The sequence below is a fragment of the Botrytis deweyae genome (assembly GCF_014898535.1).
Source record: "Botrytis deweyae strain B1 chromosome Unknown BDEW_024, whole genome shotgun sequence".
In the NCBI taxonomy this organism is placed as follows: Eukaryota; Fungi; Ascomycota; class Leotiomycetes; order Helotiales; family Sclerotiniaceae; genus Botrytis; species Botrytis deweyae.
The window spans coordinates 333646-360627 of NW_024066231.1; the positions used below are offsets into that span (position 1 = coordinate 333646).

The following is a 26982-nucleotide window of genomic DNA, read 5'->3' on the forward strand; positions in this document are numbered from 1 at the left end:
GAGTGTGAAGGTCGAAAGGTTGATATGAAGGTCGGCTTGAATATGGTGAGGAGGTTGAGAGACCTTGGACCTTTATGTATTATTTTCTGGTGCTACCCCAGATTGTACGTGGGCTAACAAGTTTGGGGTCAGTTCGGGGTTGGTTGGAGATAATGGGGGAAGATAGCTACTACGCACCAGAAAGCGTTGGTTCTGTATGGGGAAATGGGGAAGGTTGATAAGCGCTTACGATCCTTCTGGAAGGATGGATTGATTGTTGGTAAGTTGGTGATACACTTGACGCTTTTCCAACGAACAGATGCTTTGCTCAGGCGCACTCGCAGATATGAGGCAAAAATAGTGTAATGATTATGAGGCTGAGTGAGATGGGAGAGCGGACAACAAATCTTGAAGAGGACGATATTGTAATGAAGAATTAAACAAAAACTAAACGACGGAGAGGGGGGCAAACGAATGAATTTATCTTGCATCCACTGCTGCTATACAGTACTATACGAAACCTTGATAAATTAATCATATCATATCCGGTATGATTCCCCCTTACCAAATACATAGCACAGATGAAAAAAAATATGTTGACAAAGAAACAGCTAATTGCAAAGCCGAAAAAGAAAAGGAAAATAATTCAAGACAATCATCCCTTCGGGAAGCCGCCTCACAATTTAGTATTTACCCCAGTCTCATCTAAGAATGTTCGAATTTAGTAAACCAGGGTTATGGATCGTTTCGGTCGTGATGCTGTGCGTGCGTTACTGGCTTTGATCAATGACCGGTCTGAGGCATCCTACGATGCGAGGGTTTCTGCAACAAATCCAAGGAAATTGAATAGTATAAACAATAAAGCAAAAACAATTGCAATTGTACCAACAAGAAATAGAATAAAAATTGCAAATCTCCGGCGTACTACCATAATAATAGCATACTAGTATTACTAGCATAGCATATAGCCTTTCGAACCCGAGTGCCCCGGACACTCCTAAATTGTTGAATTGTCACTCTGTTACAGGGAAGCTCCTAGAGATACTACTGCATTCGTTGTATTTGCATCTCGTTGATTCTCATCCAATCTAAAACATAATCCCCAGTTTCTTGGAATATGTACTATATCGGATTATGTTGTGTTGTTGAGCTGTTTCCAGCCTTACTACTGTAACAGTTTTGTATCCTTGCATATGTGAGAAAGCATGGAATTTCGTGGGGTTGACAGGCATATTTTCTGGATATTGGAGGAGGATCCCTGAGAAGAAGACGGATAAGTGTGAAAGTGGAGTTTAGATCGTTTTTTCTTTTTCTAATCCTACTACTCATTAACGTTGCTTCCGGATCATCGAACCCGTAAGTACCATGTCTTGGCTTAGATTTTATTGCTTTTTACTCTTGATATCATTGTTTTAGAAAATGATGATTATGTATTCAGATCACGGCCCCCCCGAGATTTAACATGTTGTCTGTTTTAATATGAAGTCATCATATTCCCAGCAGTTGTAGGTCGGGTTGAATTTCCTCGGTAAGATTACTTTCGTTCACCCCCTTCATCTCGCCAAGTGTTATCGGTGGTAATGCAAAATGCTTCGTACAATTTGTATCTCCGTCTATAAATCCAACCGGGATGTGTGTAATCATACAGTACGGTGCAAGGACAGCTATCATATAATATGAATGGTTCATTAATATGCTTCACTACGGATTCCGAAAGTTTTCTCATCTCATCTTTTTCGAATAGCGGTGTGGATTGATGTTTGACCGAATCATATAGAAGGAGAGCGTCAGCGTTTACGTTAGGCAGAAGCTGGGAAGCTGCGAAAGCAACATTGTACAAAAAGCCAAAGGTTACGATCGATGATGTTGGCAATCTAAAAATGAGTTGATTTAGTTTCTTCATTCGTCGCCTTTTTATTTTGTGTTAATGAGAACAGAATTTGGGTTCAGCTTATGTGAGTAGGTAGATTTTAGCTTTTTTGATTGTCTTGGATATCGAAATACCATCGACGGTTGCTGCCAGATTTATCACAACCTAAACCCCCACGTTGTGACTTGTCAAATTTGAAGAAGGGGATATGAAGGTATGATTGAAGTCTTACTGCATTCGGCCTTATATGTGGAGTATGCTCTCAGATTGATTTAGAAAACATGGGGAGAGACAAGACTGGAATGTGCCGTCAGGGATGGAATTATTGTCGTAAAATCTTCCAGGCCTGGCCTTACCAAGTTACTTGGCCTGCTTGCGAACTATCCATCTCCAATATTCTATTGCACTGTGCAAACGAGACGTCGGTACGTAAATTATGGTATGTTCAGTGGAAAGATCTTTTTTATTCTTGTTTGCAGCTTTTTGAGAGATTCGTCGACTCATACCAACATCTCATCCAACCATTAGAAACAGGAACGGGCCTTACCTTCCGCTCATCTCGGGTACGGGATGAGGTGAGCAAAAGGAGTCATAGAAATCGCCAGCTCAATCTTCATACCAACATCAATGATACGTTTACACTCAATGCTACAGTGACTATGATATCTCAGGTTACAGCTTCCATGCCTGACGCTGGCAAAGCAAAGGAACACACAGCCATGGCCCCTGTAATGGTCACGGATGGATGAGGCGAGAAGTTTATACTATACCAAAACTTAACAAAATTGATACATTCAGTAGCGATACGCCAAACACATGGCATTTGCCGTTTGAAAGCCTCACATTGATATCTTCTGTAGCTCGAAAGTATCATATTAGGTAGAAGATCTCGTGTGTCAATGCGGGGACCCGCGATACCATTTACAGTTCAATGTACAGAATGGTAAATCCGGGGAACCGGATCTTTTCATCGTACAGTCCAATGTTTGCTTCACCACACAAAATAGAATCGGTTCATTGCCTTTGCGAGAGCGAGATATTCGGCCTTTTTTGATGGAATGAATTCTTTTCTCTCTCCAGTTTACTCGTGGATTCCAGATCCTACATCTGAGTAAGATTCGGAGATATACTCTCCAACCGGAAGGATGAAACTTCTAGAAGGCAATTACCGATAGGCTGCCCCTGATACCATGGTAAACCCGCGCCGCTGAGCTCCACTGTGGGCGCTTGAAAATTCGAAGATCCATATATTTGAACGACATTGGTACTTTCCCCCTTTCATTCCCAAACAAATCCAACATGTTTTCTTAAGTACAGGTACAGAGTATGAGATTGGAATCAACACAGAGGATCACAGTTGCATAGGTAGGGTAGCTAATAAGTGGTGTGACATTATCTAGCGATTGGTTGTTGATTAGTAATGCGGAGTGATACCGTAAAATCTACAACCAAGATACCTTCCCCTGACCCTACCTATCCGCCATTGATCCTCCGCTTCCACAAATTAAGAAATATCACCTAATTGATGAGAATGTGTGCCCCCTATTATTTACTGCAGATCTATATCGATTTTTGAACCATCCGTAAGCTCCTTCATAAGCTACAGCATCAGCTCTACCAACCACTAATCACAATCCTCACTCCGTTGTCATCAATATTATCCCGCGCCACGGAAGCCAACGGTCAGGTTGTCGTATTTGCAGACGGGACGGTTTTGATATATGCATAGCATCCATCTCCCGACCTCCCGATCAATCTATCATATCCTCTCAGATCAAATCCAGATAACGGCACAGTTATGAAGGCTGGCGAGAACATCATCGTCGTATATTTCACCCCATACTTACATATGACCCCTCTCCCCCCGCTCAAATTCGCATTCGCCAAACAATACAGATCCTTGGCGAAATATAACCTCTCGATGTACCACCAACTTAAGTATTGATTGAATTCCCCTTGTCCGCATATCTTTGTATTACACATCTAATAATCTGCATTGTTTTCTCCAACTTTTCTTCAACGTCAATACTGGCTTGCAATATACCGAGCGGTAGTGATATTATGAGCCGTTTTGAATCATTCAGTTGATGATCATCACCAATAATAGACATTGAAACACAACAGCATTGTATTGTATGTGTATACTTGATGCAATCGATTCCGATCGAGGCAACGAAGATTTCGTCCTATGTTACAATTAGGCATCTGATAATCGCGAATGTCACAAACGATAAGCATATCACGCATTTGGCTCATGTAGTGTGACCCGCACGTGTCAATATCTTTATTTTTCAAGATTAGAGATTGTGTAGAGAATTGAGGGTAAAAGAGATAGCGAATTGAATGGGCTGTCTTGCCCATTACTCTGCCGTTATCGGATCAGCATTTCGGCACGATTTCTGTTTCTGGCACCCGTGGTTCCGATGTGGTGATACTTTTGTATCTATTTGTGGTTTTAGGAGGTAGAGGCCCATGAATGATACACCCTTTTTTACACGCAACTATCCCTAGTGAGTTGCCTGCATGAAGCTTGAAACAGGCATGATAGGCGGTCTCAAAGACCTACAGATATTGTCTAAGACTCTGTTTGATCTCTATCCCAATACATCTACTTCAACGTTTCAACTCTATGCTTGTGTAACAACGCGAGTCCAGAACTCTTTAATCCTCCTCTCGTGTCATATCATCCGTCGGAGCTCCAAGTTTGAATTACGTTCCTCCTTTCTTATGCTTCATCCTACCTACCATGCTAGTTCAAATCCTGAAATTTCATCACACCACTCAAGCTCTCTACCTCCCTTTTAATGAAGCCGTATGGGCATTCATAACTTCAATCAGAAGATCCTTTGTTGATATCAACTTGGGTTAATAAAGTGTATAGTACTTTAGTTTATTGTATTTCATTTATGCTTGATTATTATTACTATAGGAAGTTAGTACTTAATATAATAAAAGTGCTAGTATTAGTACATACACTAATACATACGCTAGTTGTAATATAATGCCCTCTTAGATCACATGATCAATATTCCGATATTAGTAATTCTTAAGTTGAATGGATCATATGCTTAAGCCTAAGTTTATTATTCAATCTTAGACATAGTATTCTATTCCCTTAGCTCTCATTCCACTATTCTCTTTCTACCCAATGTATTACTTTAATAACTATTTTATTAATATCAATTAAATCTTTTAAAGCTTGATATACATTATTTTTAGTTATAATATCCACAGGATTCAACTTCCTATCAATTCATTTAATCTTTATGATCTTCTTATTTTTATAGTATTATTGTAAAGCTATAATATCGATTAGGAATTGTTTTTCTGTGCTTATGCTGAGTTTAATTAATAGATTATATAGTAACTTAGAATCCGTATAGATCATAAATAATATTCGCTTTTTAGATCTAAAAATAATATTAATAATACTCTTAATAGCTATTTCAATATCAAAATCTAGAATTAGTATATATAGTTTAAAAGCTAATACACTTCTAATGATTTTTTTGCATTTAATTAATATCTAGTAGATAATATTAATATTACTATACTTGTTTATAAGGTATATGATATAATCGATTTGCAATAATAGATTAATATTATTAGTAAAAGATACATTAATAAAAATAATTAAGTTGATAAAGTTTATATTGAAAGATATAAATATAAATCCTTTTTTCAAATTATCCATCTACTATTTGATAATTTTATTAAACTTAATAATATCTTCTTTCTTTAAATTTATTATTTAGGCAATAATAGAGAGATGATATAACATTTCTGATTAATATATAATTATAATATATACATTTTTTATACATTGAGTAATATACTAATTTTTTAAAATAATATTCTTTTGAACTTTTCCTCTTATTTTATATATATCAACATTTCCTAATATAATCATTCTGAAATTGTTATATTATTTTTTCTAATTTAAATAAATCCTATTACCCTTAAAAATAATCAATTCATTATTAAACTTAAATAAATAATTCTCAATAAATTACTCTCTGTTTTTAGCCATAAAACCAATCTCCTCCAACTTCTCTTACTCTAAACATACGAATCTTTTATCTCCAACTATAAGAATATTATTAATTTGAAGTTCCATAATACCAATATAATTAATTGAATAAAGTAAACAAGGATTGTATATAAATTGTATTATATTTAATCTATTTCTATAATGATTATGGTAAGTCCCAAACCAATAGTTTCCTGCCTCTAGTACATTATATAAGGGTTTGATAATATATAATACATATCCGTCATCAAATCCGACCTCTACTAATACTTTCATATAAATAGGTCTACTCAAAGTCATAGTTGACTGAGTATATACCTGTGTGATATCCTGTAAATAGATCTGAATATGCTTATTTAATGCTTATAAAATAATAGTAAGTACAAGAATAATACACTAACTAACACATATAATAATTAGTAATTATATTAAAACAATAATTTTCCCTATATCCTTGTATACTTGAACCATTAATCGTAATTTTGCATATACTTTATCAATTTCTTCTTCCTTAATTTTATTAACAAATCGAGATTTAAATAATTGTGTTCCAAGCGATATACTAGTTTTTGAAACAATTTTAAAAACTCCATTCTCTATCAAACCATTAACTTTCTTACATTATAATTCCTTATATCATATAGATATATTATCTTACAAGAATACAATTAATTATGATTACAATTATGATTTATTATCAATATTCGTTATATTAATTATATTAACCAAATTGCTATATAATCGATATTATAATTATATATCTAATTATACTATTAAAAGAGGTATTTGTGGTTATAATATAGATAAATGCAATGTATTAACTATTATTGTATTACTATCATCGTTATTCATAATATTAATGTTATTTAGCTCGACTTTTTCAGATTCTTTATAAAAAGATTGTACTGATATAAATCGAAATTTAGTCGATCCACTAATGAGTTTTACCTTACATATCTCCCCATCCGTTTCAATCAGAGTGTATAGTTCAGTTTACTTATCTAATGTATTACCATCTTTACCCTCTCTCCATACTAAAACTTGTAAGTTAAGTAATAGAGTAAGGATAAATATTATAGATAGTCTATTTCTTATTCTGAATGCTTTTGTAATTTGTCTTTTAGCTTGTATATAACATACTTCCGTTATAGCTTTTTTTATAACTTTTATACATTGAATGATTATCAAGATTGGAAGATTAATATCATTTAATCTGGGATATATTCTGTAAACTAATAGTATAAAAATAAGCCCATTTGATTCTATTGTATCGTTCACAACTTTTACTACTATTTATAGAATTATTGATTTTATCAAATTATTATTTTCAAGCTTTTTTATTAAGATCTTATATATACAATATAAAAAATAATAATATTATTCTACAATCCCTATTGAATTATACACTTTAATTAGTACACTCTTAATAATAATTGATATGGATTTTGCATTCTGAATAAACTCTTTACTCATAAAATTCTTTCCCACATTATAAATAATATAATCCAATGGTCCTATATATACATCAATCCAGCACTTTTGGAGATTATTGAATATATACTTAACTAAAATATTTTCAAGAAATTAAGTGACTTGATATTGTATCGCTTTGTTGATAATATATAGAATTGGTTCTTTTATAATATACATAATATCGATATATATAGTATAATTGAATTTAGTATCCTCCAATAAAATGAATCTAAAATGTTCTGATGACTTGCTATATATTTAATAGTATTTATAGTATTTAGTGAAATGCTTGATAGTATTATTATTCTCATTATAACCTACTTATTGTAATATACAATAAAAATGTTGTGCAAATAGATAACTAAATCGATAATATAAATATTATAGTTTAATAATTGTTAAATAGCAATTATTCTAGCAAATCGATTTTTGAATAAACTAATCCATATTTATTTTTTATATCAAAAATATATATCCACATTTTCTAATAATAAAGTATTAACTAGTTGAATTAATGAATTTGTTGATAATATTGTTATAAAATATTTTAAGCTGATTTATATCCTTTAATTCTAATAGGAATAAAATATTGGCATTTATAATATAAAAATCGATATATCTAAATAATATATTGATATGGAATAATTCTATTAATATTGTAATCCTTTTTTCAAAATATACATTCACAGTTTCTATTATTTGTAGATTATATATCACCAAATATATCTATTGCCATATATGATATTATCCAATTCTAATTATTGATTTACTTATATAAGCTATATCAATATATATATTATAAAACTCCTTACTTGTATAATTTATATAAAAAATATTTATTGAATTTTTTGTAGGTAAAATAATTTCAATAGAGTTTCTAGTAATTATATATAAAAAAGTATTAATCAATAATTAATTAAATATTTCCTGATTATTAATAGATTCTAAACTAATAAAAAATGTTTTTTTTTTATTATTATTAATATCAAGATTTATAAAGAATTAATCTATTTCAATTTTTAAATCAGATTTTATATTCATAGCTTTTTCTTTATATTCAATTAATTATTAATTATAATATTTATTATATATATTATTACTATTAATCTTAATCTTTTTCTAATATTTATAATGGTTTTTATTTTATTTTTTTTAAATATACTTTGTTAATTAATATTCCTTTTTTTTATATATTTAATAATAATTATATTAATTCGAAGAATTAAATTGTTAAAACTTATTATAAATATTGTCCTTAAAGTTATTATATTTGAAATTATTACCACCTTTAGAATCCCTAGAACTATTGTGGTTGGTATTATTGCAGAATTTCTTATTAATAAATAGTATTCTATTTTTCTTATTTTTATATAATCTTTTTTATATATTAATAAATTATTATAATTAATTAATTAAACCGAATACTTTCTTCTTAAGATTAAAATAAACTAGATTGCATGTTTCCATATTCTTATATATAAGTATAAACTTATTGTGTAAATAGAATGTTTGCTGCATAGTAGAATCAAGTTGGTATTATAGCATACATAGTTCCTTGATTATAATGGTAAGATACTTATTAAACAATTTATTTTTATATTTCTTTTTAATCAATTTGAAATTAATATTGTTTTATTTAAATAGTATATTATATTAATATTTCTTTTTCTTAAAATTACTCCATATATAAATGTAAAGTTTCTTAAATGTTAATAATAATAAAGTATAATTAATATGAAAGAATTGAAGTGTATTATTTTTAAGTATAATCGGGAATACTTTGTATTATAAGTCTATAAGCACCTCCATACATCATATAATCTCATAAAATATCGAAAATTTGAAATCGAAATTATTATTATCCCTATTATATTTCTTTTTATTAATATAGAATTTTAATAGATTGATAAGAAATTGACTATTGGAATAGCTGGGATATATCAATGATTTCTTATCCCTATTGCATTGTTCCTTCTTTTTACTATTATCGTCATTATTATTATTATTATTAAAATCTTCTTTTTTACCACCATTTCTATTATTATTTTCATTATCTTTTTTATTATTATTTTTATTATTATTTCTATTACCTTCTTAATCATTATTGTATTTGAAGTCATTTTCAATAAATCTTTTAATTATTCTAAATCTAAATTTAGAATCCTTAATATTGCAATCCTTCAAAATTTCTTGAACCTAATCCTTCATCCATACTTTTACAATAGACTTACGAGATTAATTATATAAAGCTATATATACTTCAACACCTATCTTTAATATTATTACTCCTTGCATACATAATATCATATATAACTTTTATGTATCTATTTGATGGATCTTTATGAATTGTTTATCTATAAATATATTGAAGTTATTATAAAAGATCTCAACAAGCTTATTATTGTTAATATTCTTATAATCGTATTGTTTGCATTTGAATTTAACATATTTAATAAACTCTCTAGTATCAATTACAATATCCTCCTCACTAGTCTTTTATTCCTTTAATAAATTTAATTATTTCTTATAATAATCCTTTTTCTCCTTTGTATATAAATCCTTATCAATAATCTTAGGGGCGGTCGGGATATTATTACTATCCAATATAATAATATATATAAGAATAGATATTTCGAAAATTATAGGTATTTTGAAAGATTATAGATATTTCGAAGATTATAGATATAAGTGAAAGGGTATTTATAAAGATATTTAGATAAAGATATATGAATTACTCTATATAATATATAATACAAAGGTTAATGCATAATAGATGTAAGCTCGATTTATTACAATTGATTAGATCGATTTTCTTGAATATATCTTCCTAATACAATTATCCAAAATATATTCTTTAATATAATAATGAGAGATAGTGCATTGTATCTAATACAATAATATCTTCCTTTATAGTTTTTTTAGAATTTCTATTAATCTTAAAAACCATCTCAAAGTATTTAGTATTTTGTAATAGAATCTAAGATTCTAATTTATAATATTATTAATTAATATTGGTATTAATTTGGATTAATAAAGTATATAGTACTTTAATCTATTGTGTTTTATTCATACTTGATTATTATTACTATAGGAAGCTAGTATTTAATATAGTAGAAGTGCTAGTACTAGTGTATACGCTAGTACATATGCTAGTTGCAATACAGTGCCCTCTTAGATCACATGATCAATATCCCGACATCCTTATTTCCATCCAATGGTCATTCTCAGCATTAATTAATGCGCCTGTGTCATATTCACAATCTCAAATTCCGCGACCTGCTCTTCCAAGATCTTGCATTACCATTTAGAACCAATGCACCCCGACGTAAACAATTGTCTTCGAGTGGTCTTTGCTCGACTCGCGGTGAATCATTATACACTGAGCATCAAGAACTAGTGGTTCATTTATAAATATGAATTGATATGGATTAACGGAATCAAGATTTGGGCCCACAGGCTTCAATCTTGCCTTTTCATCTTCCCGAGCCGTGAGGGAAGTATGGATATTTTCTGGATAGTAATAATGTTCACTGCCCGGTTCAGGTCATCAAACTTGTCTTGGACTTGGATAATAAGAGTACCGAATTACTTCCCGAAGATCTTCATTATCTGTGAGTTTCAGATATCTGTGTGTTTGATAGTGCGGTAGATGACGTGCTCATATTCTTGGAAAAGCATATTGGGATTGATATTCATAACATATTTGAGGGGAACTTTGATACAAGATGATTACAGAGATTTCTCACGGTTTGTAAATCAATGAGAAATGGTTGAATCGGATTGTCCTAAGTGAATGTTGTAATATCCTCCAGTACTCCCCCAATTATTATCTCGGGCATTTTTTATTAGCCCAGTGGAGTTAATAGCTTCCCTATATATATCTCACTCAGTCCAAACGCTATGTGTTCTCTACTCAGTGCACCCGAAGCTATGCGCTACCGATTTATGCTCTACGCAGGTACCTCTCAAGTCAAAATTTAGATCGGGATGTAGCGCATACATGGTCTCCCAACTACACTTCAATAGTTAGAGCGCGAATACAAAGATTGAGAAGCGAGAGCCGTGATGCTGATTTCCAGGAACTCTTTTATGTCATCTCATCAATTTTTGTCCAATTTCTCCCACTTTTGTTGTCGTTAATCGCTGTTACTCTCATTATTGTCACTTCTAGCCCGAGTTATCCCACAAATCATATTCAAAAGGTTGATGTTGGTCAATATGTCCCAGAATACCAGAAAATTGACCGCGTTGAAAAGATATAACTCATTGGTGTGGGCCTGAAAGCGCTGCATCACCACTCATGAATAACATGTTTCTCTCAAACTGGCAGACCGAAGACCTTTTAACCCTCTCCAACTCGCTTCAGATCAGTTGCCTTAATCTGAGTCTATAGTGAATAAAGCGGGGAAGTTTCATTTTTCTATGAACACTGCCCCGCTCACCATATCTTGATGGCCCATAATATCCATTCGAGATGCAGGATAGGAGCATAAAGCACACCAAAAACTTGCTTCAAGTCCTCGCAGACTAAAGATAATCTTTGGGGAAGAGATAATGAGATGGGGATTCTGTGTTCCACTTCTTCATCCGACAAAGACTTCTCAGGGGGTACATCAAAAGGGTTTTAACTCTTACCTCCATCCTCTCTTATCTTCGTGTCTCATCGTCAATTGCCATCAGTGTCACTGCCGCTGTTCTTTTTTGTCATCTCCACTTCCGTAATCACGAAGATGTGGCCAAACTAGGGTTAACTCTGAGATTCAAGACGCTGCCACCAGTCTCGCGCATCGGCCCACAATAAGTCTATTTCTAGCAAATTGCCTGTTGTTTTTTTCATATGGACTGAGAAGTAGCTTTATACATCAAACTGTCGCGCTTATTCTCCATGGAACCCCACTAAATCATGTACGGCGTCACTAATCAAGTCGTAAATGATCAATTTCTTTTTACAGGGTCATGAAGAGTACCCCGCATTATACACCAAATAACCGAACGGCAAAGGTGGTCGACAACGCGTGAGGGGGCATAAAAGGTAACAAACTCTCTCTTTAGATCCGACTTGATTCCAAGCCTATGATTGGCTGTCCATACATCAAGTTGTGTCTTTCACAACTCAAAAGGAATGGCAACAGAGGCTTATCAGCAGGTATTGAGCATCATAGTATCCATGAGCAACCCGGGGGAACTGATTGAGTCAATTAATGTCATCTCATTTTGTCTTATTTTTGTTGTCAAATACGCCGATATCATCTGGGAAAAAATTGAGGCTCGATAGAACCATTTAATCCGTTTTCTTCCATTCCTTTGGCCGAAGCCTTTGGTCTTTCTGGTTTATTGCAATGTTTTCAACTTCTTGGTTCGATGGTCGGCATAAAACTCTTCTTCAGTTGAACTTGTTGGGCTTAATGGCTTCAAACAGTCTGACGAATCACCAGCTTATATAGCAGTTTATGCAGTTTCTTTCTGAGTAGTGGAATAATTGTGATTTAGGGAGTAGTGAATGAAGGAAACCTCGTCCCCAGGACCACGAGAACTACCCCGCTCCTCGTTTTCGACTACATGCGTCATAACCCTACCCATGTCGGCATCACCAAACCAGTGCATAAATAGACCTCTAGGTTCTTCAGCCATTGCCATACCTTTTTTTAAAGATATGTCCCATCAGGTGGTTGAACTCACATGCTCCACAGCAATACCGCAGAGTTTTTGGAAGTAAGTAGATCCTAGTGGAAGCCAAGAATGACCGTTCTTTTTGTTACGGTCTATAAAGTGCTGTGCTATCACCTCCGTTCTCTCAATTTTGAATACTCCCAAATGCCAAGAGTATGATCCACCGAGCGGAAGAGGGATCATAGTTGACCAACCTCAGTAACACTCACACTGTTGTGAATTGTAGAATGGAGAGCTTATTATTGTATTAGTCTTTGTAGTATTATCCCTTCGGCACCATAATAGTCATTCCTATTTGCCATTTTCTCCACAATGTCGACAATGATAAACATGCACTCCCCTTCCACCCCACCCCATCTCATATTTTGTTGTCATTTTTCTGATTACAAGCCATTTCTCCATTTCTTCCACTTCAAACATCAAAAATCCCTCTTTTTATGAGAGCTAATATCTACTAGACAGTAAGATCTAGCTCGAAGGCGCGCGCGCGGAAATCGCATTGCTTGCAAGATACCGAGAAGATTTACCAACTACTCAAATAAAGATCTATAGAATATTTTGTTATCAAGCATACCTAGGTCAGAAAGCCATAAGTTCAAGTGAATGAATGAGAAAGCCCCTCAAGAAAGCCCCTCAATCACTTGTTTGTTACCCCGCTCCCCGGTCATCTCATAATCCGATCAGAGCTCTATAAATATCACAAGATACTTCTCTCTAGATCCGTTGATTAGACTATCAGCATGCCTGCCATTACCCGGTCAACCAAAGACCTCTCTTAACTATAGGTTAGTTGTCAAAACTACTGAGGCTGAATTAGACCAAGAGATTCTAGGATTATACGCCGGGATTTTCGTTCAACTATGCACCTTTTTGGGTTTACAATGACAGCAAAAATTGGATCTCTCGTCTTATCTCATCTCCTATCATATCCCATTACGTTACTATAAAAGTTTATGAACACTTATTAGCTAGGTAATCCCCCGCATTTTCTGATTCTTCACCAAAATCTGATCGACACATTCCATTTTTCAAGTGCGGATGTTTATATAAAACCGCGCATCTATCCATTCCGGATCTTCATTAGACACTAGCAAAGTATCTTGCCGCTACATATGCAGGAAAGATTTGACACGCCTGCTAGCCTTGGCGCTAATATTCTTGATCATTCGAAATATTTAAATCTATAAAGACATTTACAAATATTCATCCGGACTTAGCATATCGTCTAATATTCCATCAAAAAGGGAATTCTCACTGTCATTAATCACACAAATTGCTGTCAAGAACCTATTTACCTAGATATCTACCGCCAGAATATACTCTTATCACCATCAATGTTCACTTCTAAATCTTACAGCCACGGAACTAATCAGAACAACACTATCTTCTTTGATGATCCATCAACTAGATGAAAACGATTATATTTTCCTACCCACACATCGGTGCTGCTTGTACTGGAGTTCATTTAGTCATTCTTACTCCTCATGTATTAAAAAGAGGGAGTTTATATAACAAGAAAACCTTCTCGAGCGCTTGGAAGGCGTAATCAAGAAGGGAGAAGGCGAATCAACTTCTGAAGCTGGGGTCGATCTCTTGAGGATGATAAGTTGTCAAGTGAATCAAGCATATTTACCAATTCCATCTCTTTCCTGACCCCGGTTATCCAAATCCACTCAATACTATCCAAATCCAACTACAAAAGGCTGGCTTCATCCTATAATAAGGATATCATACAACTTTGAAATCTGACTACAAAAGGTAGTAAGAATACCGAAGTCGTCTGACTAATCGGGTGCTACCAAAAGATTGTAGTCTCTATGCTGCTGATGAAAATCAAACAGTATTTGTTCCTTCACTATTTCGCGGGGTAGGACACTCATTAAATTACGGGATCTTGCATTTTGATTTGTACAAATTGGAGTTTAATTCCTCCAAATGGGAGTCTTTGTTGTCATTCTTTACTATTCATTCTTACCTTTCATTCATCGCCGTCACTCTCACACGCGACACCAATTGTCACCAAAATAAATTGACCACCATCTTTCTGACCTTGCCCTATGAGAATTCGATGCCCATTATCAGAGCAAGCTCTCTAAGATCACTAGAATAAACGATACCTTATGGTGCATTCCAGCCCCGAATCCCATTCCACATGTTGGGGGTCGTCAAGTTTCACGACTCCTTGATACTAATCTCCTACCACCAGAGAAAACGGTGCTTTATGTAGATAGATATTTCTTCCTCATCTTGACCCTCCACCTTCACTCCTGTACTTTATGAACTCGATTCACTTGATCAACCACATCATCACCTCATTCCCATACCCAGTAAGCATCAACATGTGACAGCGAGCCCTGATTTCATGACACCGACATCTGAATTATTCACCGCCCTAGCTTACGTCTCCCCCTAATGAGATGAGATGAGGTGCTGCTATCTTTCGTGAGTTGTGAAGAGATGAGAGGAGATTGGGTGAGATGATATGGGGTAGGATGAATGGGGACGAGATGGTATAGGATGGATGGAATAGCATGGTAAAATAAGGGTATGAATATAAAGACAATCTATGCAAGTGGATGAGAAGAATAAAGGGGGGGGGGGGGGGGGGGGGGGGGTGTGCACGTAAGTGAACAACGATATTGCTGGATATCGGTGTGCATCAAAAGAGTACATTAATCGAAAACTTGTCAGTTATCACACAAAGCAAATTACACATCATATAACATCACATCACATCACATCACAACACGATCACATAAACCCCATCAAATATCTAAGTATTCAGATGAAATATCCATTCACTTCGCCATTCCCGCAAAAAGGTATCTACTATCTCTCATCTGCAAATATGTACCCCAATTCATTTTATGTACTTCATCCCCCTTTCCTCTGCACTCCCATAACTCGTCCTTCCTATCAAAAGCCCTCCCGCCCTATCATCCACCGTAATCATGAAAATGCCTCCCTTCTCCCATCCTCAAATGTAGATGCAAATGCAACGATATCCATGCCATCCCAGACTGCAATCCTAATTGGAAATCGCAAATCCCAATCCCAATGGTACATAACCCAAAGTAAAAACCTTAACACCAAGAATGTCTGTTTCTGCCTGTAGCAAGCAAACTACATGTAAGCCGCAATATGCCTCCCAATGCCACGCCCACCCCATGTCCATTTGTTTCTAGTGTATTTCGTTTCGTGCGTATAATTTGAAAGAGAAGAGAGTAAAGAGTTAAAAAAGAGAAGAAAATAGATAGAAAGAAAAGCCTTAGTGGGAAAAAAAGAATCCTGCACTGCGATGCAAAGCTTTGTGACGATGCTGATTGTTGAACATGCGGAGAGTTTTGGCAATCTGAAACCAGAGATAATAGCAGCCAGATTCTGAGAAAAAATTGGTTTTGTGAAAAAGCCAACGTGCTGGTATCAAGATGTTGTATTTAATCTCCAGCCGTTATTTTTTATTTCAAGCAAGAGCCCCTTGATGATCTTTTGAAATCAATGGTAACGGAGGAAACCAGTTCTGATATCACAAAATTCCTTTAAAGTTCCCGGTAATCACTCGGTCTCGCCCTCCTCTGTCTTCCCACATGCCTATGAGGATTGACCGGTTTTCTGAAATATGCATTATCTTCTTCGTTTGGTAAAGGTTCCGCAAAAACAGTCTTTTGTTGATTAGGAAATCCAGCTGCTGCACCATTTGGTACATTCATTCCTCTACCCATGCCATTCATCTGTGGCATATTTCCATTCATCATGGGATTCATATTACCAAATGCGTTTGAGTTGTTGAACATAGGCATATTGTTCATACCCGGGAAATTCATACCCATCATAGGATTCATGCCCATCATTGGATTCATACCTCCCATACCGAATTGGTTCATCATGTTCATGTTTGGCATGCCGTTATTGAAACCATTTGCGTTGCCGTAGAATTGTTGTTGCATGGTATTCATGTTTGGAAACCCATTCATACCGTTCATTGCGTTCATTCCGTTCATCATGTTTTGTTGTGGGTTCATAGCAGATTCTTTTTGACGCATAGCTTTTGGTCCTTTGGGAATTTTTGGATTCTCGAGTAATTCATCTGCAGGTCGCTTTTTACCCTGAGGTCCTGACGGAGCACCAGGAACACTAACAACTGGGGTAACTGATTTTCCTTGTTTAGGACTATTCTTCAAGACCTTTGAGACTTCTGGTGACTTTGATTTAGGTGATTGCTTTGGTGTTGGCGATTTGGCTTTTCCTGCCATTATTGATGCTTTAGATTGGGGGGGCGTTTTGGTGGCCTCAGACTTTACGCTAGGACTTTTAGCTCTTTGGTCTTCTTTTTCTTTCTTAGCGGCTGCATCTTTCTCTGCCAAATAAGTCTTGATCTTTTCGGTCATCTCATCATCAGGCTTCAGATCATCAATCAATACTCCATCAGTCTGACATCCTGGGCATGTGAAATCGCTTTCGATAAGAGCATTAGTAATGCAGTCATTGCAATACGTCTTCTCACAACAGGGCGTCTTCATTGGATCTATGAATATTCTCATGTCGAGCGCGCATTCCAATCCTCTATCTCTCAAAACTTTATCTCCTAAAGCAGCAGCTTTCTGGGCAGCAGCAGATGACTTGGTCTTAGCCTGAAATTGTTCCCATGAAGCTTTATCAGGCTCAGCAACGACAAATTCTCCTTCAGCATTTACCATCACACCAGATGGGGTCTTTGTATCATCCACCGTACCATCATTGGTTAACTGAACTGGCTTCTCTACAGTCTTCAAAAAAGATCTTGGAATACCAGTTGTACGCTTAATCCGAGCCTTGTTATCGAAATTTGGATCATCATTCGTAGGGCAGACCTGAATCCAATGACCTTTCTCTCCACATCGATAACAGATATAACCAGTTGGTGGTTCATGATCTGGAACATTTGGTGGGGGTTGACCTTTCTTACCACCTGGCCGGAAGACTGGGGTTTGACTATAGATTTGTTAGAATAGATTTCTAGATCGGAAAGGAGAAATTAACTTACTTGGCCATATCTTCTTGTTGTGCCGTCCATTGATCACTTTGAGCCTGAAACATGGCTTCCATCTTCTCCTCCTCAGTCATCGCACTATTCATTTGTGCCAACCCTTGTGTAGATGCAACGGCCTTTGCATTTGCCTGCTTTCCTTGTTCTTTTCGCGACGAATTCTTTTGTTTTATCGGCATTTGTCCCGACATGTATCTGGCAGCTCTTCCTGCTCCCGGCTTGATGGAAGGTAATCGACGAGCGATGATCGAAGTTGATCGTGGGATAACGGTAGTATCGTCATCATATTCTATGATGGTCAGCATCAGAATCGATATCTAGTTTGAAATATAACAAATGCTTACCTTCGTTGTCTGCTTCATTGTAAATTTGAAGATCGAAATCGGTTCCGTCACCTAATCCACTCTTGATAATGATATCACGCTTGAGTTCAAATACGGAGATACCAGTACCATCAAATTCAACTCTAGAGGGTTCCTTTTGGGATCTGAACTTGAAGAACACGGAGGACGTCATGACTGCTGTTGGTTAAGTTGATCAAAAGTTGGAGTTGTAAAGGAAGTTGTTGATCCTCGAGCTGAATAAATCGATTTCGTTGGCGTGTACAGAGAAACAAACTACTCTTCCAATGCACTCAATAAGATCAAGTAAACTCTTGGGGATAAGTTAATATGATGGAATATGGAAGGGTAGAAGGGATAGTTCGTGAATGCGACCGGTGCAATATCAAGATTCTTCTCTCCGTTCAAGAAAATGAAGTGAAATCAAGTATGATTGCGATCACTGGAGATAACTCTGGTGACACAGAAAAAGCTCTCTCAAAAGGAAATGATTGTACAAGATTGCAGATAATACTGCTATTGTGATGTTTCTTTCTTTCTTTGAAAACTGCCGCTTTCCTCCACAAGACCAAACACAATTTTGCACCACCAAGATGATCCACTCTTCTTTCTCTCTTCTTTGTATTATTCTTTTTCTTTTCCCTCCAAATCAATTGTTTTCCTTTTCCTTAAGTTCTTTTCCGACAGTGCAAGTATCTTTTCCAATTGTACAAATTCTTTTGATGCGAAAACCTGGTCGTAAAGACGTGAAGTTGTGGTTGTGTTGATGTCGAAAAGAACGTTGATGAAGATGGAGATGTGAGAGAAAGAAGGACTTTTGGGGCGAAGTTGACAAACTCTTTAAACTCTTTGTTGTACGGAGAACTGCTAATAAGCCTGAACGCTTAATTATCGGAAGGCACAGTAGCTGTGAGACGCTAGTACGAATACGGCTTACCTCAGCTCACCTGGGCAGATAAAAATCATGCTGATAGGATCTGTTGACACGTGATCAAGATAAGTACTGTACTGCACGGTCCTCCAGTCCTCCACTCCACTTCACTTCCTCGGTTTCGGCATTCACAATTTGAATTGATGGAATGGGTAAGCGTGGATGAGAGAGAATGATTGATTCATTCCTCCTTGAAAGTCTTCAGCAACCGTGGATGAAACATATCTGCCATTTTCTGAATGAGTTGAAAATGTTCATCATCATTTGTATCTCTGAATGCCAAGACCCTCTTCAAAAGATATACGTCGTATTTGGCAACAGGAGAACAAATATACACCAGCACAGACAAAGTATTTCGTTTGGTCACATCCCCATTCATTATCATTTGGCATCGTCTTGTTTGAGTATATTCAAGATGTCTAGTTATTTAGCAGAGTTAAACATACCCCATGCTATCGGAGGATGTATCAAGATGATATATATCGACGTTTACTTCTGTCTCTGCTCTTTCCAGAGTGCAACTCAAATATTTGCATGTCTATTGCCAATGAAGCAAGTACTTTATATAGGTAGAGTTTCTCAGAAGAGAAATTCAGGGAAATCTGCGCGAGCTCTGACAAGTTGATGTGCATTGTTCTCCGTTTGCTTTTCTCCCATGACGATAATTCCCGAATATGGTTCTACGAGACTGGCGAGAATGATGCTCCTCAATGGTTTTCTACCTTTCATGGTAGGAATGAGTTATCAATTTTCTTGAGAGGTATCATCATCTCGTCAAGCTGAGAGCCGAAAGTGAAGGCTGTCTCGCACTAGAGCTAGTTAATTGTCGACAAGCTTTCTGCAACTCCCCTTTTCTCTCCAAGGACAATCCAAAATATGGAATCGATTGCTATTGCGGAACAGCAAACATCAACTTCTGCATATAATTTCAGCCAAACCAGCAACACTATTCGACTAAACTTCCTTCCAGATAACATCACGTAAATCGATAGTCTCGCCGACTTTCGCTCGCCACCGACCACCTGCTACACTCCACCGATGAAACCTCATCAATCTAAGAACAAGTTCATAGCTTTCAGTTGAGATGGTTCCATCCTCAAAGTAAGAGGCTGGTTTTAAAATCTCAGGGTAGATTCTAACCAGCTCTCCCAGGCTCGCTAAGGACGTATATCTTCACCTCACTCTCTCACCTCTCTGAGCTGTTATCTTTCAATCCTCATTCCATCCTTTTACGAATTCCAATTCTGTTGTTCTTCCATTCAATGGTACCAGAAACCGCTTCTCGCATAGTTCTCATCCTCTCGGTGCTTTAGTCTCTACAAAGCTGGTGCGCTCAATCTTGTGATTTTGGTTAGCAAACCATACCTGTATCCCTCGGGCGGCTCTAGATTTAAGTGCACAAAACTTTGCCATTTCTTTCCCTAAGATGGATCTACTATCATCAATGCAAAATTGAATCTACTCGGCGATCTCGCATCCGCAAAAGTGTTGTATAGTTTGATAGTCGCATACTTCCCGGTATGGGAAACGTTACTTGGGAGGTATTTGCAACGGAAAGCCGAGACTTTTTGTAAGGTGTCGATGGACGACTTGCTTTCAGAAGTCTAGCTGGAGGATGTCATTTTCGAAACTCGATCTTACGAACTCGTCACCTCCGCTACTGATGGTCCTGTCTTTCAATAGGGAAGTCAACCAAACCCAATATCGCACTTAGGAGCTTTGGTTGCCCTTGAATTCAATCGTGTAAGAGGTGAAATTAATGCTCAATATCGGCTCACGCTTTCACAGTATTTCTCAAATAATAAAGACGACTGGGAGTCACAGTGGTCTGGAAGCAAAAGCTTGACAGTCATTCTGCACCAAACTATAAAGGTCCTGCTATGGGGTCGTGTCCGGATTCGAATCACAATATTTCTCAAACTCACCACTGTGTTCTGCCAGTTCGAACCGAAATTGCATGCCAAAACACGCCTGGTGGGAAAGGTCTTCTTTCGTTGCTATTTGAAATCCATTAATGTTAAATTTGGCTTCACTACATCCGTCTTCTTACTGGGAACAATCAAACATATCAACGCTTCAGTGCCTTACAGACTCCCGTTCTTGATCCTTTCAGCGTCTGCTCTCAGAAAGAATCAAAATCGCAATGTAGAACAAATACTAGTCGACGAAATATGATTTTCAAAAATCAGGCACTTGATACTATTTTCAGGCTTCAAACTAATCTTCTGCATGGTTGGGGTCATGCTCTTATATACATTATTCCTCAAAAGGAGCAGCAACATCCATTGGTCAACGGCTGCTCTCCTCACGTTGTACCCCTTTGAACAGATTTCATCTGGAGGCTATACAATTGGACTTGTCACAGAACCATTCGGTGCATCCCGAAGAATCATGACCTGAAGTGTCAGGCGGAGAATGAGCGATCGTCTCCCAGAATTATTCTGCTTCCCTCAGCCCTCCTGTGGTGAGGATAGCTGAGTAAGCTTCATCCGGCAACCTAGAATTTTAATGAGTATTTGGACCAGATGAATTTGTGGAATAGGGAACTCACCTTTGGGTTTCGAGCTTTGTCTTCTCCTCTCGCCGACCAAACGAAAAAATCGGGCCCTTGGGCCAAGGGTGCGTAGCGTGAACGTCCTCAGTTACCTTGCCCGTCGTAGAGGTAAAGCAAGCCAGCAAGATCTGGAGTTGCAACTAAAGCACTCGAGCAAACCCCATGCTTGTTGACGATTTCGGAGATGCTTGCCTTTTGGATGCGTTTTTCGGCTTCGCTAAGCTCTTCTTCCGAAGAAAAGGAAGGAAGTAGGTCCATGCTCAATGTGGGATGTTGTAGCGAGGAACGAGCGAAGTGTGAGTGGCTTTGTGTCTCCGAGAACCCGTGAAGAATATTCACAGATTACTTGGGTGTCGGAGACGAAGACGGTGGGAGCGGCAAGGAGGTATCGAGAGTCGGTGTTGTTGGCAATGCCATGCCGAATATAACGCGCGGAGAGGTGTCTGTTGCCTTTCCATAGAGGGAGCTTATGGTGTGTCAGCCACACTGGTCCGAGTTCTCATGACGTTTGCCATCTAGCTATCTTGATGACAGCTCTTGGAGTAGGTAGCCCCGCCTCTTCGTGTCTAGCCTGCTTCAATGCTGACTGGCTATATCGCTCTCCATTCTTAAAAGTGGCCATGTAAAGCTCTATCACCTTCTCTCGGCGGCAATTTCAGTAAACTCCAATTGACACAAATCTCGGTACCTCGAAATCCTTTCACTCCAATGTGAAAAGAATTGGCCGGATAATTAGCCGGGTTTACCGGTCGATTCTCTCGGGTAGTTCCTCCCATAAGCTTACATATCCCCAGATTGCCTCCTGTCGCATCATTAAATTTATCTTCGCCAAGCTTCCAATGAAGCTTTTGAGGAATACTAGAACGTACGGAGAAGCTTTGATCATCTCCAACTCCTCAGAATTTGACCTAGAGAGTTGGAATCTTGTCGCAACATCATATTCATCTTCTCCAAGGTTTGAGGGTGGGAGAGGGGAGAGGAAAGGGCTCCCTTCCCCATTTCCAAAGCCAGGAAGATAAAGTCCCAAACATCTTGCCTTCTTCTTCTTACTTTGCTTTTGAGGAATACTGGAACGAACAGAGAGATGTTTCTCTCTTGAACTCTGTCGAATTCCGAAGAGATGATTTTGAGATCATCTCCGTCTTGGAGATGACGATCCAGAATGCCAATGTATCTTCCAAAGACTTGTGGTAACTATCCCATCTTAAGACATGGATGTCGCCGTACTGTTCCAAAGCTACTTTCATTATCATTAGCCAGAATCTACTACGATAAGGTCTATTGCCAAGTTCACTTACCTCAAAAGAAATGAGCACCCGCTGGTATCTGCATCAAATACCCAGCATATTCCTGGTTACTCCGAGGAGCATGCCTGTTCGAGCGTCATTTCAACCTTCAAGCTTAGTTTGGTATTGCTGCATCCTAGAGCTCGTCACTCTCCTTTTCCTGGTATTTGTCAGCTATATCCTGAAAAAAAGTCAAGAAAAATTTGTACACGAAAGATACGAACCTCAAAAACACATATCAAGAAGCCACGCCAAAGCGGCTAGAGTGAACGGAATATATTGCTATATAAAGTAAAGCTACCGCAACACATTAAACATGATCATAATCTCAAACCCCGCCAATCTTTGTACCTTCTCCATCTTCAATCCCTCCACCGTTACCCTCCCAATCCCACGCGGCCATCGACAAATGATGCAAGACCTCGTTCAATCTCGTACCGCCTTGAACCCCCCTCCAATATCAAACATACAAAATGGCACACGATGAAGGCGATATTGAACGATCCAGCAATTGCATGCCAGATTTCTGAAAATTCAAATGCTTCATTTCTTATTATTTAGCAGAGAGCGCCGCTCCAATGCTAATCGTTCGTCTTGCTTTCTGGCAGCAAGTCGCCAGAAAGCCGGACAACTGTTTAGGCATTCAAATGTTCCTTCTGGACACTTGCGAAGATCTATATATCACATAGAATCAGCGGTGAAGATAAGAAGGCTGTTTGTTGGCAAGAACTTACGATTTCATGCTCGCGCTCGGATTTCCTCCGACCTGCACTTGCCAGACCTACCCCCTTTCCCTTCCTCCCCTCCTGCGTGGTCGTCTAGACGTTGGTCTAGGGTTGCTGACGGGCTGGGGCCAGTATTTTACTGCCCATAGCACTGGGCGCAGGGAAATAGGGCCGAGCAATTGCTGAGGCATTCAAATGTTCCTTCTGGACAATCCAGCAATTGGATTTTAGTTTGCTAAAGAATCCAATGCTCCTTCTGGTGGGCAGAGAGCGTCGCACCAAGTGCGGTTCTGCCAAACGACGCTCTAGTGCTTATCTTTCGTCTTGTTTCCTGGCAGCAAGTTGCCAGGAAACCGGACAATTGTCGAGGCATTCAAATGTTCCTTCTGGACAATCTTAGCAGATTGTGAATTATCGTGAAATTCCTGAACCGGAAAGTAAACATGGCGAATCTTGGAGAATCCCTGCAGCATCTGCTCTTCAATTTCCCCCTCAAACTTATTTTTCCAGTCCATGCACTCCTGTCTATTGACAATGCATGCACCAGCTCCAATGTCCTCGATTAGACGTCCATAAGGAACGGAACAGCTTCAAACCTCGTATTACCGACTACAATAGTCATAGGAACTAGCTTTGGATGGTGAAGGCCACGCCACCGACACCGAAACCAGTGAAATTAAATCTATTGATTGGTGCTATCCAGGAGCGTCGGAAACCGCGGCGCTTGGAGCTCAAAGATGTGGAGGCGATGTAGGCGGGGGATGTATCGGGAGGAGGATCGGTTTCGATTGTAGTTGGTTCGACTGGGTGTGAGAGCCCATAATCGAGCGGGGGCGTCTGATCTCGCACCCGTTAGGGGGCATTCAAATGTTCCTTCAGGACAACTCGAGCATGGCCTGGAAATTGTCATGAAATTCTTGCATAGGGAGTCGTGACACCCAAAATCGAGGGGTCGTGCTCGATTTTGCACACCCAGGAATATGGAGGCTTTCAAATGTTCTTTCTGGACAACTCGAGCATGGCTTGGAAATTGTCGTGAAATTCTTGCATAGGAAGGCAAATGTGGCGAATTCTAGAGAATGTCTCCATCGCACCAATGAAATGGAATGGTGGTGGCTCTTCGCCCCGAGAATTTAGATGCTTTCAAATGTTCCTTCTGGACAGTGGCTTGGAAATTGTCGAGGAATTTCCGAACTGGCAGGCAAATGTTGCGGATCGTCAAGAAACTCTCCACAGAACTTGAGAGCCCCAACAAAGTCGAGGGTTAGTGCTTGGTTTTGCACCTCAGCAATGAGGATAGGACCAATGCTAGTGGATGGTGCTTGCTGATGTTTTCTTCAAAAATTAAGATAACAGTGTTGCTTTCAGCTCAGAGGAACCGGTTTCAACTGGCCAGAAAGAGCTAAGACTTGCAATTTGGCTGCAGGAGGAGCTCAAATCTTGAACTTCCATAGAATGGTGCTTGGGTTCAATCATCATGAGAAAGAAGATGGTTGATGAGGAAAGCTGTTAGATCTTGACTGAGATCCCTCGTTATGAAACCAAGTAGCGGAATAGAGCTGGTAGATTTTCATTAGCACGAGTTCAAAATCCAGGACATAAAATGATGATTTACCTCTCAACATCCTATCAGACATCCTAAGACGAGAACTTATCACCACAGACACCACTATCTACGTGCAAAGAGAATTAGCATAAATCGACTAGTAATAAGGACAAAGAAACTTACCAATACCAAAAGACAACCATCCCAATCTCCACGCATGATGAATATCACTCAAATCATATGAAGACGCACGCCGAAGCGGCTACGGGAAACCTCATTTCATTTCCTATGACTGTCTATATACAATATCTGCAGTAGCAGTAACGACACATTTCCACCACAATTGTTTCAGCCGCCCGGGACTTCCACCGCTGGTAGAGGTATGAGAGGTCTAGCCCCCACTTCTCACCATCAGTTCTTGAGTCTTTCTTAAAAAGTCGAAAGAAACCTCCCGTCTTCTCGTTCTCTCTACAGGCTAGAGTTGGCGATATAGCCTCCTCGTCACCTTTCTCCATTGCCATGTCGAGCTGAAAATATGTTAGTACCAACTAACAAGAGAAATGGGTGATGATGATGTGAGGTCCTAATACGTACATTGAATCACCACCAGAAGGGTGCATCATCGACTGATCTTGGTGTCGGACGAATCGGGGGAGCGGTGCACTCCGGTCTTCCGAGAAGGTCCACAGGACTCTTTCAATGACCGAGGCCAAGAGGAATTGCCACTGAAGTGGTCTTTTATTCAATAAAGGACTTCAGAGGAAGTTTGGAGTGATGGATCCGACTACTATTTCGTCAGCACAAATCCGTTTAAAGTACTCTAGCATGGGAATGAACTTGGAACTGGAAAACTTACAGACAGTTCTGTGCAGAAAACGCAATGCAGTCGTGAGAGATTTTAAACTCGTTTCATCGTCGTCAACATTCATTCATCAATCGCTTCGAAAAGACTTTTCATCTCTCCAATCTCCATAATTTCCTCTTCTTCGAAATGGTATCCGATTCCATCCTATCCAAAATCAGCTTCACACATCAGACACGAAAGTAAGAGCGAAGAAACTTACTAACCACTTTGCCGAAGGAAGACAACCACATGTCGACGGCTGGATTGACCAGACCACCCTTCTTAGTGCCATGGTACTTGGATGGGTTGAGTTGGAACATTGGTCTATAGATGCCAACCCAACCCATCCATGCAGATACAGCACCCTTACAGGCGTTTAAAAGTCTTGGACGCGTGGTCCAAGTACTCTATATTGGTCAGCATCAGGCAAGTAGCCGATATGCCCTGGCGAGTAGACAGGCGTGGAGGTTGTGACGAAGTCTTGGGAGTGACCCCGGTATGAAATGACCAAGGGTTAGCAACTGCAATTGTATGTCTGATGAGGTGTTAGTGATTTGTGACTCAAGAAATTGGGTGAAAAGACAACTTACATTCTCCGAATCTCGTTGTGAATACTACCACCAGCACCATGCACACACATTTAGCATTATCCCTTACGATCACAACTATTGAAGAGTTGGATCGTTCGCGGCGAGGCGATGGATATG

At 37.9% G+C, this 26982-nt stretch overlaps 4 protein-coding genes across 4 annotated transcripts; all 4 read right to left on the reverse strand.

The window, feature by feature from the left end:
* Positions 1-16561: 16561 nt before the first annotated feature.
* On the reverse strand, positions 16562-18564 carry EAE98_008850 (uncharacterized protein; the record flags this gene model as incomplete). Its single annotated transcript, XM_038956473.1, has 3 exons — positions 16562-17993; positions 18046-18337; positions 18393-18564. The coding sequence occupies 3 exons, from the start codon at positions 18562-18564 to the stop codon at positions 16562-16564; spliced, it is 1896 nt and encodes a 631-aa protein (XP_038807185.1).
* Positions 18565-21756: 3192 nt separating this feature from the next.
* On the reverse strand, positions 21757-22132 carry EAE98_008851 (uncharacterized protein; the record flags this gene model as incomplete). The annotated part of the gene is made up of 3 exons (XM_038956474.1): positions 21757-21817; positions 21872-21899; positions 21967-22132. 3 exons carry the CDS (start codon positions 22130-22132, stop codon positions 21757-21759), a joined length of 255 nt encoding a protein of 84 aa, XP_038807186.1.
* Positions 22133-22616: 484 nt separating this feature from the next.
* Positions 22617-23121, reverse strand: EAE98_008852 (uncharacterized protein; the record flags this gene model as incomplete). Its single annotated transcript, XM_038956475.1, is given in 2 exon segments — positions 22617-22923; positions 22943-23121. 2 exon segments carry the CDS (start codon positions 23119-23121, stop codon positions 22617-22619), a joined length of 486 nt encoding a protein of 161 aa, XP_038807187.1.
* Positions 23122-24512: 1391 nt separating this feature from the next.
* Positions 24513-26054, reverse strand: EAE98_008853 (uncharacterized protein; the record flags this gene model as incomplete). Its single annotated transcript, XM_038956476.1, has 3 exons — positions 24513-24727; positions 25841-25958; positions 26022-26054. 3 exons carry the CDS (start codon positions 26052-26054, stop codon positions 24513-24515), a joined length of 366 nt encoding a protein of 121 aa, XP_038807188.1.
* Between the last annotated feature and the right edge of the window lie 928 nt (positions 26055-26982).